Source organism: Paramisgurnus dabryanus, chromosome 19 (genome assembly GCF_030506205.2).
Source record: "Paramisgurnus dabryanus chromosome 19, PD_genome_1.1, whole genome shotgun sequence".
Lineage (NCBI taxonomy): Eukaryota > Metazoa > Chordata > Actinopteri > Cypriniformes > Cobitidae > Paramisgurnus > Paramisgurnus dabryanus.
Window position 1 is genome coordinate 9,483,490 of NC_133355.1, and position 12,790 is coordinate 9,496,279.

Consider the following 12,790-nt stretch of genomic DNA (forward strand, 5'->3'; position numbering starts at 1 on the left):
TACGAACATGGTTTTACAACAGTTAACATAAAAAACATGGTTACTGTAGTAAAAACATGGTTACCACAAAATAACCACAAAAAAAACATTGTTACATTTCGTAAGGGAGTGGTTTTGTCTGCTGTTTTCCCATTTACCTCACCGTTTAAGTGCGGTGAGAGAGAAGATGATGATGAAGTTTTTTTGTAGAAACTCTTGTAAGTCGGCTGTCAAAGCTATTGTATTCACTTTAAACATTATTTTGATGCTGAATCATTATTAAATTAATCATAACAAAAAATAAAGGTAACAGATATTTCTTTCAAAACTGTTTTTTCAATAATAACACAGAGATGGGTAGATTCTGGGACAACGCATTTAGTGTGTTGTCCCAGAATCAACACAAATGTGTTGTTTTTAACACATTCATTCTAAGAGTGTAGTAAAACCATAGTTAATTTTCGTAAGGCTGTGCAAAATATAATTTTTCTGTACTGTTTCCTGATGTAATCTCAAAAGTATTTATTTATAAATCTTTTTCACTGTTCTCATTTGGTCAAAGACACAAACATACCACCACAAACAGTACATGCAAGATACTGTACACACAATATTTACCACAGAGTGCTTTAAATTTGACTGCATAATGAAATAACCGAAAAACCATGAGCTTCACATGGCCTCCTCTAGGAATAAGTTACTATATGCAAATGTCGAACCAAGTGGAAAAACAAACAAACAAACAAACAAACAAACAAACAACCAACACATAAATACATTTGAGAAGAGTGGAGAAAGTTGACCCTTTGGGTAATAAAGCCCATTCCTATATACTGTACTGTACAGTAGCAGCCCAGACAACTGTGAATACTTTTTGTCATGTCTCCATGTGTTAATTATTTCTATCTGGCTGTGAAAATGTAAAAATACATGGGAATAGAGTTAGGATAACATTCCCTATGCCATTACTAAGCAGCACATTCATTTAAATATTTATAAACACCCAGTGAGCAAACTATGGAAAACAAACAACTCAAAGTGTTAAAAGTTTAGGCAAATAAATGAATGTATTAGTAATATGAAAATTCCCACAACATATTTTATAAGGGGGCATGATGTTAAGATACTTAAATAAAAAAAGTATATGCTACTTGCAGTATAAAAACTAGAATAAACTACTTAAAGTGTACTTTCATAAACAAAAAAGTGATAAAAGGTTTTAAACTAACAACTTATCAGTATACATAACTTAAAAATGTATAGTGTAAATGTAAATTTGTACTCTTCCGCACTTAAAATAGTGCACAGGTTTACTATAAAAACTACTACACTAATAGTTTACTTAGAGTACTTCAAAGTGTACTTGCATAAATTATAAAATGTGTTACAAGTATTGAACTTAAATGTACAGTACTGTGCAAAAGTCTTAGGCCACCAACACCAGACTTATTTTAGAAGTTTTATTTTTCAATCTATTTTATTAAGATACAAACAGAAAATACAGGAAATATGTACAAAAAAAATAAAAAATAGGACTAAATTTAGGACTAAATGTCTTCTTTAAGCATGTTTAGTGTTACCTCTCTTGGCACTAAACACATCTTGAGCGTTTTTGAGAAGAATTAAGTAAAAAGACATCAGTTTACATTTTTATCATTTATATTTTTTAATACTATATACACATTTCCTGTATTTTCTGGATGTGTTCTGTTAAAGAGACTGAGAAAAAATTCTATATGATCACTATAACATTGCAAAAACAACAAATCTGGCATGGGGGCCTAAGACTTTTGCACAGTATCTGTAAATTCACTCTTAAGGGCTTTTCACACCTGAAATTGTTAACCCTGGGTTAATCTAAAACCAGGGTTAACGGAATCCTGGGTTATTTTTTTTCATGTTTCACACTGTTCAAACTTAACCCAAGGTTAAGCGCAGTGTGAAAAGCCCTTAGTTTACTAACTAATGTTAAACTTAAAGTATACTTAAATGTATTATTTTATAAACTAACTAAATTACTACCAATTAAATCCTAATCAGTATTAAAATAGTGCACTTATAAGTAAACTACTAGTAAAATGAAATTACTTACGGCATAAAGTGTACTTAAAATATACTTGTTACCTAAGTTTATACTTAATATAATACACTGGTGGAACACTTATTTTTAATAGGGGAAGTAAGCATAACAAATTCTTATTAATATGTCACTACTTCAAGATTTAGAAGGGGCTTTTGTAATTTCTGTTAACTTCTGTTAAAGTTTTTTCAGAAAATTGCCTCAATGTTTATTTAAAAAGGAAGAGCTTTATAATTGGAAGATGCTGTGCAAATGTCAGGGAATTTTTTTTGTCTAAATGTAGTTTTACTTTTGGTTTTCTAGACTTTTCATCATTGTTCGTAATGTCCAAATCATGCCCTGACGTAAGATTAACAAATACATTACAAATGTCTTCATCACAAAGGCATGAATTTAAAAATATTAATTGTAAGCCCGCCTTTGAAATTCCGGCTAAAGTCATATAATCTAATCATAAGATTTAGATCATCAAAGTAGTCATAAACATAAAACATGACCAATATATGTAATTTTTGTGTTTTTTGCTGTAAATGTAAAGTAAGCCCAAGATACAATACTCAAACTTTTTATTTATAACGTAAAATACTGAAATTAATGATTTTATTAGCACTATGTTTTATTATTTGCGTATTTATTATTTAACATTGATTTTAGTTGTCTCTGTGTTCACTTTAGGCACAGAAACCAGGGCTTTAAACCAATTGGTTCGCTCTGAACAGAAACAGTATTTTAAAGTTTCCGGTTTTCGGTTCAACCCTAAAATTGATGTTCCTGAACCGGTTAGAACAAACAAATAATGTTCCTGAACCGGTTAATAACGTTCCATGTCAGCTGTGGGACATACAAATAAGTAGGCTAATCATTAGGACATTAAACATAAATTATTAGTCTACATATTTTTCCTTAAGTCTCTATCTAGTCATCAAACATTAAAAAAGGCTTCATTATGTAAGCGGCATACAGGTAACTGTAATTCTGACATGCCTACATTTGTTTCAGCATTATACATGAATTAAGACAAGGAGAATTTCTGCCATGTCGTTTATAGGCAAACAACTTAAACAAATGTTTTTATTAGAAAAAGAATACTGTAGTATTTCAAAATCATTTTGTTTGTATGTGTCTTGTCAAAAACAGATAGATTGTTCGCTTGCTATTTGAAACGCGTCTCTCCGTGTATGCACTTTTGAGTGCACTTAAACACGCGCACACACACACAGACAGAGGATGAATTCCAAACGGCGCTTCGGGAAGAAGATGCAGCATAAACAGTTGCTCCACACAAAGTGAAAATTACGTTTTTCAGTGCTTTATTCGCCAAATGTATTTTAATGGACTACAGTATGAGACACAGTAGCGCAACTCTCTCTCAAGTTTATACATCAAGAGTTCTGATCTTTGAAGGGCATCACGTTTGATCGGAGTTGGCCCCGACACATTCAATCGCAAGTGCGTCTGTTCATACAGAAAGCGGCCCACTTTAGTGCCTTTTTGTGGTTTAATTGTTTAAAATCACTTAAGTGTTATTATTTGCAAGCCTTTGAAACACGTGCAAATTATGTACTTTTACCCCATTTAAATTTGCGTATTAATCTTCAAAATCACATGCGAGCCAAACCGTGGGTATACAGATCACATCCTCTTCCTGTCTGCGGAGACCTCTGAATGATTCAGAGATAAAAATAAGGAGTTCATCAGGAAGTAAATGATGCTATAATTCCACTGATGAAACACAGTTTCTGCTACACAGACACATTCAGAGGATTGGTTACTATTGGCTAAATAGTGACAAACACTTGATCAGATATTGTGTACAGGTAAGACATCACAGCACACAGAAATTCAGTTTATTATAACAAAAGTTTATTATTTTCGTTTTCTTTTGCACAAGCGTGTTTTCCAATACATTTTCTAATCTAGTTAAATTAATACAAAATATTTTCTGTAACTTTAAGGTTGCTTTAACTAATTTGTGCTAAATTATTTAATTCTGTGCTAAATACAACTTATATGAGGCAACAGTTTCTTGAAATTCTTTTGTGAAAGATATTTTAATTGCGTCAGACATACATAAATCTCAATTCTCTGTAATTATAATTAGATGTGTCTATATCTATATACATTCTTTTTATGGCTGTTTATGTACATTAGAAGATGTGATAGGCAAGATTCAATGCTCTTTTTAACAGAAGAAAAACTAAAGCATCTTTTTAATTAATCAAATGTATCTGTCTTGTTTTCAGAATGAACTTCAATACAACTGTTCTGCATGACTCCAATGTCTTATCCCATTCCCACTCAAAGAAATCTACATCAGACATTGTCTTCTACATCATCATTGTTCTCTTAGGCACCACTGGAAACTCTGTGGTCATCTGGGTTGCAGGTGTCCGTTTGAAACCCAATGTCAACAATGTATGGTTGGTCAACCTTGCCGTGGCTGACCTGATCTTCTGCGTGTCACGAGTGACCTCACTCGTCACAAATTTCATTGGCCACTGGCTGTTTGGGGACTTTTTCTGTAAGTTTATGGGCTTTCTCAAGTATACCAACATGTTCTGCAGTGTTTTTCTTCTGGCTGTCATCAGTGTGGATCGAGTGATCTGCGTGCGGTGCCCAGTTATCACCAGGAGGAAACGGACGTTATATGCTGCTCGTGTGGTCAGTTTGGGGGTTTGGATTGTGGCAATGATCTTCAGTTCACCAAACTTAGTGTTCCGGAAGATCCATACTGATCACAACAACTTGAGCTACTGCAATGACAAGGTTAGAAAAGCTTAAAAAAACAAATATCTTCTGACATTTGCCACCTTGCATATTTATAATAAAACTTACAATTCCTGTCCTGGATGCGGATTAGTCTTTAAACAATTGAATTGCTAACAGAGGGTTGACATTTAATCATATGCTAATGACATTTAAAAGTTTATAATAACATTTTAACAAACATTTGTGATTTTAATTATTTTATATACTGTAAGTCATACATTTTGGAAAGTTGTAGTTATAGAAATTATATTTTGAATTTTCATAATTAGTACACTATAAATTTTTTAACAAAATAGTTCCAGGTCTGTTGAAAATAAAGGTGCATCACGATGCCAAAGACCAAATGCAATTTTGATTTTGTCTGAGCTATTAAAGAAATAGAAATATGAGAATTCATATTTTATTTGTCTATTCTTAATATTTTAATGGGTAGACTGAGTAATTTAAGACTAAAATAATTTGTATTCTTTTAATCCATATTTAAAGGAGATGTGATTAACATTGACTTTTAGAGGTTGAACTTGGTAAAGCAGTCTAAATTCAAAATATTGGAGAAGTTTTCCCTGGCACATACAGAGAGCTGTCGAAATACACTATTGGGTAAATTGGCATCACACAGACCAAAACAAAAACAGACATTTCAAAAAAAGAATAACTGGCTTAAGCATTGTTTATGTTTTATAAATATCTATAAATATATTACAGTATTTTTTATTTAGTAGTCAAAAACCTCCATACAGCTCCTTTAAAAAGCATAAAGCTGTACTCTCGATAATCTCAGAATATTGCAGTACCCTTGTTTGCCGATATGTGTCACACCAGGCACAAACTCCGCTTATGCACAAAAGGGATTCACAAATTATATACCTTACTAAATGAATAATTTATCCTGCATTCTAAGCAGACAAAGAAATTGAAAACATGCTGTTTACACATGCTCACATTTCTCTGTTTGTTGAATGTGTTTTTGTAATTACTAACGAACTTGATCATTCTAATCTCAATCTTAAATTTGCAGAAAGAAGCAATCAAAGAAATGCAGATTTTCTACTACATTCGCTTCTTTTGTGGATTTCTGTTTCCTTTCCTGGTGATCTTTATCTGCTACACACTGGCTGCTGTTGGGATTCGCAGGACGAAACTCTCCGGCAAATCAAGGCCTCTTAGGATTCTGGCTTTATTGGTTTTTACCTTTTTCTTATGCTGGGCACCTTATCACATCCTAGGTCTTCTTAAAAAGTTAAATAAAGAAACCCCTGCTGTAAAGTTGGCATGGCGTACGTCTTCAAATCTAGCGTATTTTAACAGCTGTGTGAACCCAATATTATACTTCTGTGTAGGACTGAATCTTAAGCAGCGCTGCAATCAAAGCCTGTTAGGGATTTTTCACAGAGCTCTTACTGAAGAAGACCAAATTCCTGCACCGGATGGCACTATTGAGGAACAATCTAACAGTGTTTCAGAGGCTGCTGGTACAGATCAACAAACATCTGTATGACTGTATATTAAGTGTTAAAAAACTCTTAAAACTTAATTCATTGATTTCAATCTTTGATATCAAGGTTATATTTTAACAAAATGTTCTTAACATTATGCATAATGATTTTACTGTAACAGTAAAACACAAAATGACCTAGCTGGGTTTTCATAGGCAGGGTTACATTTGATCAATGTGGGGCTCAACATCAAAACTGAAAGAAGAGATTATGAACAGTGGCGAATTATAAGTGATCTTAAATTGGTTGTATTGTTTTTTTTTTAGTATTTTCAGTTTTATACGCCAGCTGGTTAATTATTGAATGTGTTGTAAACTATTTTAACTGCAAACAGCTTATTTTTATTTTTTGTTTAGTCTTTAATAGCCTTCAAAAGTCTAAGATTTTTCTTATTTAAAATCTGCAAATTCTCTGGTTATTATTTTTCACTTGTCAGTGTTTTGTTTGCATGTCTTTTGTCACCTCTGTGTTAGTTTGGCAAAGATATAAGAGTAATTCTTTTTTGCATGCACTGCCCTAAAAGACCAGAATTCAACAAGATCCACCTTAAATCTCATAAATACAAATATAACGAGAAACAAAGAGGTTATGTTAACTCTTTAACTACTTATGCTATGCTAAAATGTATTGCATAGTTCCTTTTGTCATCCCAAAATGTTTTTCCCCCATTTATATAATGGTTCATAAAATAAATTGCCTATTTAAAATGGTAAAATAAAAAAGATCTCCTAATGGCAAGGCTGAGCTTTTAATTAGTCTTTTTTGTTTAATATTATTGAGGGCTCTTATATAATGTGAACAGAATGTATAACACGTGCTGGTAGTTTTTGTATATTTTAATGCATTGCTTAATTGTGGTGTTGCACAGACCAATCTGCGTATGACATCATAGCGCTCCAAAGCAGTACTATCAAATTGCTCTGATGTCACATGCTAATTGATTTCCATAGCACCACATACAGAAATAGTACTGTACCATCTAGCATGCTACCCTATTATTTATCAAGCCACTCTGTTGGCTTAGGTTATAACATATTGGTTATGAAACCTTATTACACGGCTCTCTGGAATGCTTGATTCTGATTGGTCAGTTGAGACATTTGCCGGTTCGTTCTTTTCAAATAATAACTGCTCCAAAGTAATAACGCATAGCCGGTACTACTTGTACGATTAAAATCGCTCCGCGCCAATAAAGATTACTGTTTGGCGCCATCTTGTGACAAACACTGGACAACCACAATTAAGATTTTAACATTTTTACATAAATTTTAACATGTACGGAAAAAAACAAAACATTTAAACAGTGGATAGAAGAACGAACAACGACAAGACACAGAGAGCTTACTGAGACTTAACTTGACAAAAACGAGCATGACAGCTACGAAGCCAACACACAAAAAATACAGAATGGGCATTAAAACTTCTCAAAGACTGGTTAAAGAGAAAAAAATGGAGACAGACAAGTATGAAGCAGAGGATCTTAATAAGGTATTACGATCATTTTATGCATATGTGCAAAGTTTCGCGGAAGGATAAACATTTTAATTTAATACAAATATGCCAATAAAAGGTTTCAAATTCATATTCATGTCCAGTTTTTTTTCTTATGTGGCAAGTTGCCGTGTAATAAGCAGGATAGGCAGAGGCGGCCTTAGCTATGTTTCAACCGTTTCAATTGAAACGGGCCCCGCCCTAAAGGAGGGCCCCAGCCCGGCGCAAGAATGTTTGAACGTGGGGCTATGATTCCTGCACGGGGGAGCTCACATTGTCAGTGCCTGTGGATGTTAAGCAATCACATATCTTTCATTTTAAATCAATTAATTTCTGCTCTTTATTTTCTCTCGGACGTTCATACGCGCTTTAGCCTGTAGAAATCGGATTATTAATATGAAATGAATGTATTTTATAAAAAAAAATATAGAACTGCATTAATATTTATTATATGTCATTTAAATTATTTTTAAAAGTAATTTCTTTCATTTTTATAAATCAATGTAGAATCGTTTACAGCAGCATCACAGTGCTTCATAAAAACTCTAAGAAAACGTGCACATGTGGATAATTCTAGAGGTTTAATTATTCTTTAGCATCGGGATCACTAGACGAGAGCTTAATAGCCTTATTTTTGTGAAAACCGACATTTCTTAACCCTCAATCGGTCCTTGGGGTCAATATGACCCCAAACGACATTTCATTGGTTAACAAAAAAGGTTCCCTTCATCTCAGAGATGTAAAACTTTGTGACTTTTCCTAAATAATCTATCTTTACATGCACAAAAAAACTGGGCTTGATTCGGTTGTTCTAAAGGTATGTAAAAATTTTTTTTATCAATCTGTCCCTTGGGGTCAATATGACCCCAATTGAAAGTGAATGGGAAATGCAAAAAAATGTACTTTTTTTCCATTTGTCAAAAAATAAATATCAATAAATCCAGCATAAATCTGAAAATTTTGACACAGAAATGAAGGCCTGGTACTTGTGCACAAATGCAATGCAAAAAACACATGCTCACACAAACACACACAAATACACACACACACAAACACACACAGGTATGACTGCCACAGAGAGCATTTGTGTGGAATTTGGCAAATAAAATCAGTCACAAATGCAGAAAATAACACATAAAGGGGTGTGACATAATGCACACACATGTACACTCACAAACACGCTCACACACGCATGCACGCACACACACACACACACACACACACACACACACACACACACACACACACACACACACATGCTCTTTCTCGCTCCTTCTCATGCACACTCTCTCACACACTCTCTCTCTCTCACACACACACACACACACACACACACATGCGCGCACACACACAAACCCACACACACACACACACACACACACACACAAACCCACACACACACATACAAACCCACACAGGCACACACAAACACATACAAACACACGCAGACAAACGCACACACGCATGACTACCACAGAGAGCATTTTTATAAAATTTGGCAAATACAATCAGTCACAAATGTAGAAAAAGGATACAAAGGGGTGTAACCTAATGCACAAACATACACTCTCTCTCTCACACACACAAACACACACACAAACACAGACACACTCACATGCTCTCTCCCTCTGCCTCTAATACACTTTCTCTCAAGCACACATGCTTGGCTCTCTCTCTCCCTCTCCCTCTCCCTCTCTCACACACACACACACACACACACACACACACACACACACACACACACACACACACACACACACACACACACACACTTACACTCAGTCAAATTTCTATGGCATTTTGTAAAAACAGACATTTCAAAATGCATCAAAAACTATAAAAAAATTACTATTTGACATAATATTTATTTTTAATATCCTTTCTAATGTTTATATAAACATAAATTTACAAAATGTATCACAAAAGTAATGATTTGAGCAGTTGTCCATATCCAGGAAAATGAATGGGTCTCTATGGGAATCTGCCAGTCTAAATAATTTAATTCCTACACTGTAATTCTCTTATTTTTTTTTCTAAAAACCGATGCCTAAATTAAACACCCCACAACTATATTAATATCTAAAAACAATTTAAATCAAATTTAGATAATAATTTATGTGAATTTTCATAAAAAATTGATATTTTTCAGGAAAGCAAATTGTGTAGTTGAGGATTTTAGTGGTAAACAGGTACAAAACTACTTCAAATCTCTCAAAACACAGCTTTATTGTATAGATGAGAAGTAAACAAAAAAAATGATATATTATTTGTATTATTGAAAATGTATATTTTTCTTACAATTATGCTTTCAATTTTGGGGTCATATAGACCCCAAGGGCCAGAAGTGTAAACAGAAAACGAGGAGCGTTTGAGGGTTAAATGTGTTACCTGTCGTAGTTAGCCCGTGCGCATTCATTCCGACAAATTTTCCGTCACAAATGGAGAGAATATCAATTTGAAGTACTCATCGCTATATGCCCTATTTATTCCCTTCAAATATCAGAGCTGTGCAGAGAGTTGCGCAATTGTGTCTCATTGCGTGACTGTGACCGCTAAAATACACTTGGAGAATAGAGCAATGAAAGCAACGTCATTTTCATTTTATCTGGAGTGAAAGTTTAAGCGGCTCCCTTCCCGAAGTGCCCTTCAAGGGCGCAAAAACGCAGTTTTGAATTCGACCATGCTCTCTCTCATCAGGCTTGTCTGTGCAATTGCGATTCCAGGTTTTTAATAATACATTATTTTAGGGACTGATTTCAATGGGTTTTTTTTTTAATAATATTATTGGATTTTATACTAACCTTAATGCAGTATTTAATTGTATTTAAAATATGTGTATAACATCTGTGTGCATGACTGCCTTTAATATATTTTGTGCATGACAGCATTTTCCTCTTACGCAACATCCACACAATGTTCCATTAAATGAACATAATGACCAAGAACTTTAGATAAATGAGGGGTGATTTTTTTTACAGTGGCTTGGAAATCGTCTATTTTTGTTTTGCTCCCGCATAACAATGTAAACTGTTTTTATAATAGCCTATTGAACATAGATGCCGTCAGCTCTCGTTCAGATTTTTATTGAGCACGAGGTGACAAAATCGCTGGACAAAGATAAACTTATCAGGGAATTCTCAGCACCCAAACACAGAAAGGTGGATTTCTAATAAGGTTTAGGTGAAATCTACGCTCGCCGCCAGGTGAGCTGTCTACGGTGCTGAAAAAACGCGGAGCCCATCCTTATTTATAAGTTCGGTTCAGTGTCAGTCAGACACTTGTCTTGTTTGCTTTTGTTAAATAATTCAAGTTGAGGGGATGTTTGAGATGTTTTTTTTTAAAGTCAGCCCAGACAGCTGAAAATATACTGCGCAAATCAATTAAGCAGAGAATTTAGCGTTCATGAAAGGGCGAGGCAACTATAATTGTATAGTTGTAATTAAATAAGGTTGGATCATTTCTTTTGAGCTGCCTGTTCGTGAAGCTAAAAGTGCACGTATGCTTAAGGCCGGCTCTGAGGATAGGCAGCCTGTAGTTATCGCGAAATAAGCCGGCTGCCTCTACATTATCCCTTACTTATTTTCTTACATTATCCATGGACATGATTTGTAAGTCCCATCGGACTCATTTCCAATTGGCAGTCGAGGTAAAGACTACAACTTTATTCATTCCATTCTCCTTTACAGCATCATGAAGCTATACACCTCTGTTTTTGTAGGGCGACCTCTAGCGGTGAAAGTTACACATTGCACCTTTAAAAACTGTGTTTCCATTCCTTTACAAGACTCTCCAGCAAATCAACACCGCTTCGGATTTTTGCTTTATTGGTTTTTGCATTTTTTTTATGCTGGGCACCTTATCACATCATTGTTAAGCTGATGAATTAAAACAACCCAGCTATGAAGCACGTAGTTAGTATGGCATATGGTAGGGGTCGGCAAGTAAGTTTCCTATCAAAAACAGTTTAACAGAGAGACGCATAATAAAGAAGTAAAATAAAGAAAAGGAAGTAAATGTTTACTCTACGAGCTGTGGAAGAATTAACCCAGAACCAGGGGCCTGTTGCACAAAAGTAGAATTAAGACATCCAGGCTAAATGGCTGAGCTGAGCTCAATGAAGCCAAAACAAGTGCGTCCACGCTTAATTGGTTGCACAAAGACCAAGCCAGGATGATCAGACACGGATTCATCAAGCCAGGTGAAACCAATCCTGGATAGGTGCGCGCTCACGGCTCACTCAACAAGACCCCGCCACCGATCACAGATTCACCGATTCACCATGGCAACTAGCGGCGTTCTTTTCCCCGTCAGAGGCACAAATCCATACGAGGAGGTAAAAGACATAATTAAAAAAGAAAGGCAACACCGCCACAGTGGTAAAGCGAAGAGAAAAAGCGTGGCAAAGTATTGCAGACCGCCTGAATGCGTAAGTAGTGCACAATTACACACCACTCCGCTGAAACATCACTATTACAAATAAAATATTTAATTCACATCTCCAAAAACGCAATTGTACTCTGATTATAAAACAGTTAATTTTTTTATTGAAATGGACTGCAAATATGGGTGAAATTGTGTAAAGTAACTCCATCACACTGGATAAGGCTTCAATAAATTATTATGAAAGCCTTACATTATTACGCTCATTATGTACTCTGTTTCTTATGTTGTCCACCGGTTTTTTTTTCTTGAATTGAATAAATAGATGAGCTATTAATAATAATCAATTTAATTTATAAAGCGACCCAAGGTAACTTGCTCATTGCACTGCAAAAAAATGACTTTCTTCGTGTTTTTGTCTTGTTTTCAGTACAAATATCAAAAAATTCTTAAATTAAGATGTATTAAAAGTTTTCTTGAAATATACTTTTTCATAAACACTTAATTTAAAACATTTTTTTTATTCCATTGGCTGATATTTTTGCTTATTTTCCTAGGTCAGGGTTTTTGATATTTTTACTGAAAACAAGACAAC

At 34.5% G+C, this 12,790-nt stretch overlaps 1 protein-coding gene across 1 annotated transcript; it reads left to right on the forward strand.

The window, feature by feature from the left end:
- Positions 1 to 4,303: 4,303 nt before the first annotated feature.
- Positions 4,304 to 6,326, forward strand: LOC135773479 (C3a anaphylatoxin chemotactic receptor-like). The gene is made up of 2 exons (XM_065283078.1): positions 4,304 to 4,825; positions 5,847 to 6,326. The coding sequence occupies exons 1-2, from the start codon at positions 4,304 to 4,306 to the stop codon at positions 6,324 to 6,326; spliced, it is 1,002 nt and encodes a 333-aa protein (XP_065139150.1).
- Positions 6,327 to 12,790: the final 6,464 nt, after the last annotated feature.

What these genes read in the sequence shown, in the direction of transcription:
- LOC135773479 (XM_065283078.1), top strand. Translation starts at nt 4,304, where the DNA reads ATGAACTTCAATACAACTGTTCTGCATGACTCCAATGTCTTATCCCAT. An exon ending in TGAGCTACTGCAATGACAAG is followed by an intron (nt 4,826 to 5,846) that starts GTTAGAAAAGCT and finishes TTAAATTTGCAG; the next exon opens with AAAGAAGCAATCAAAGAAAT.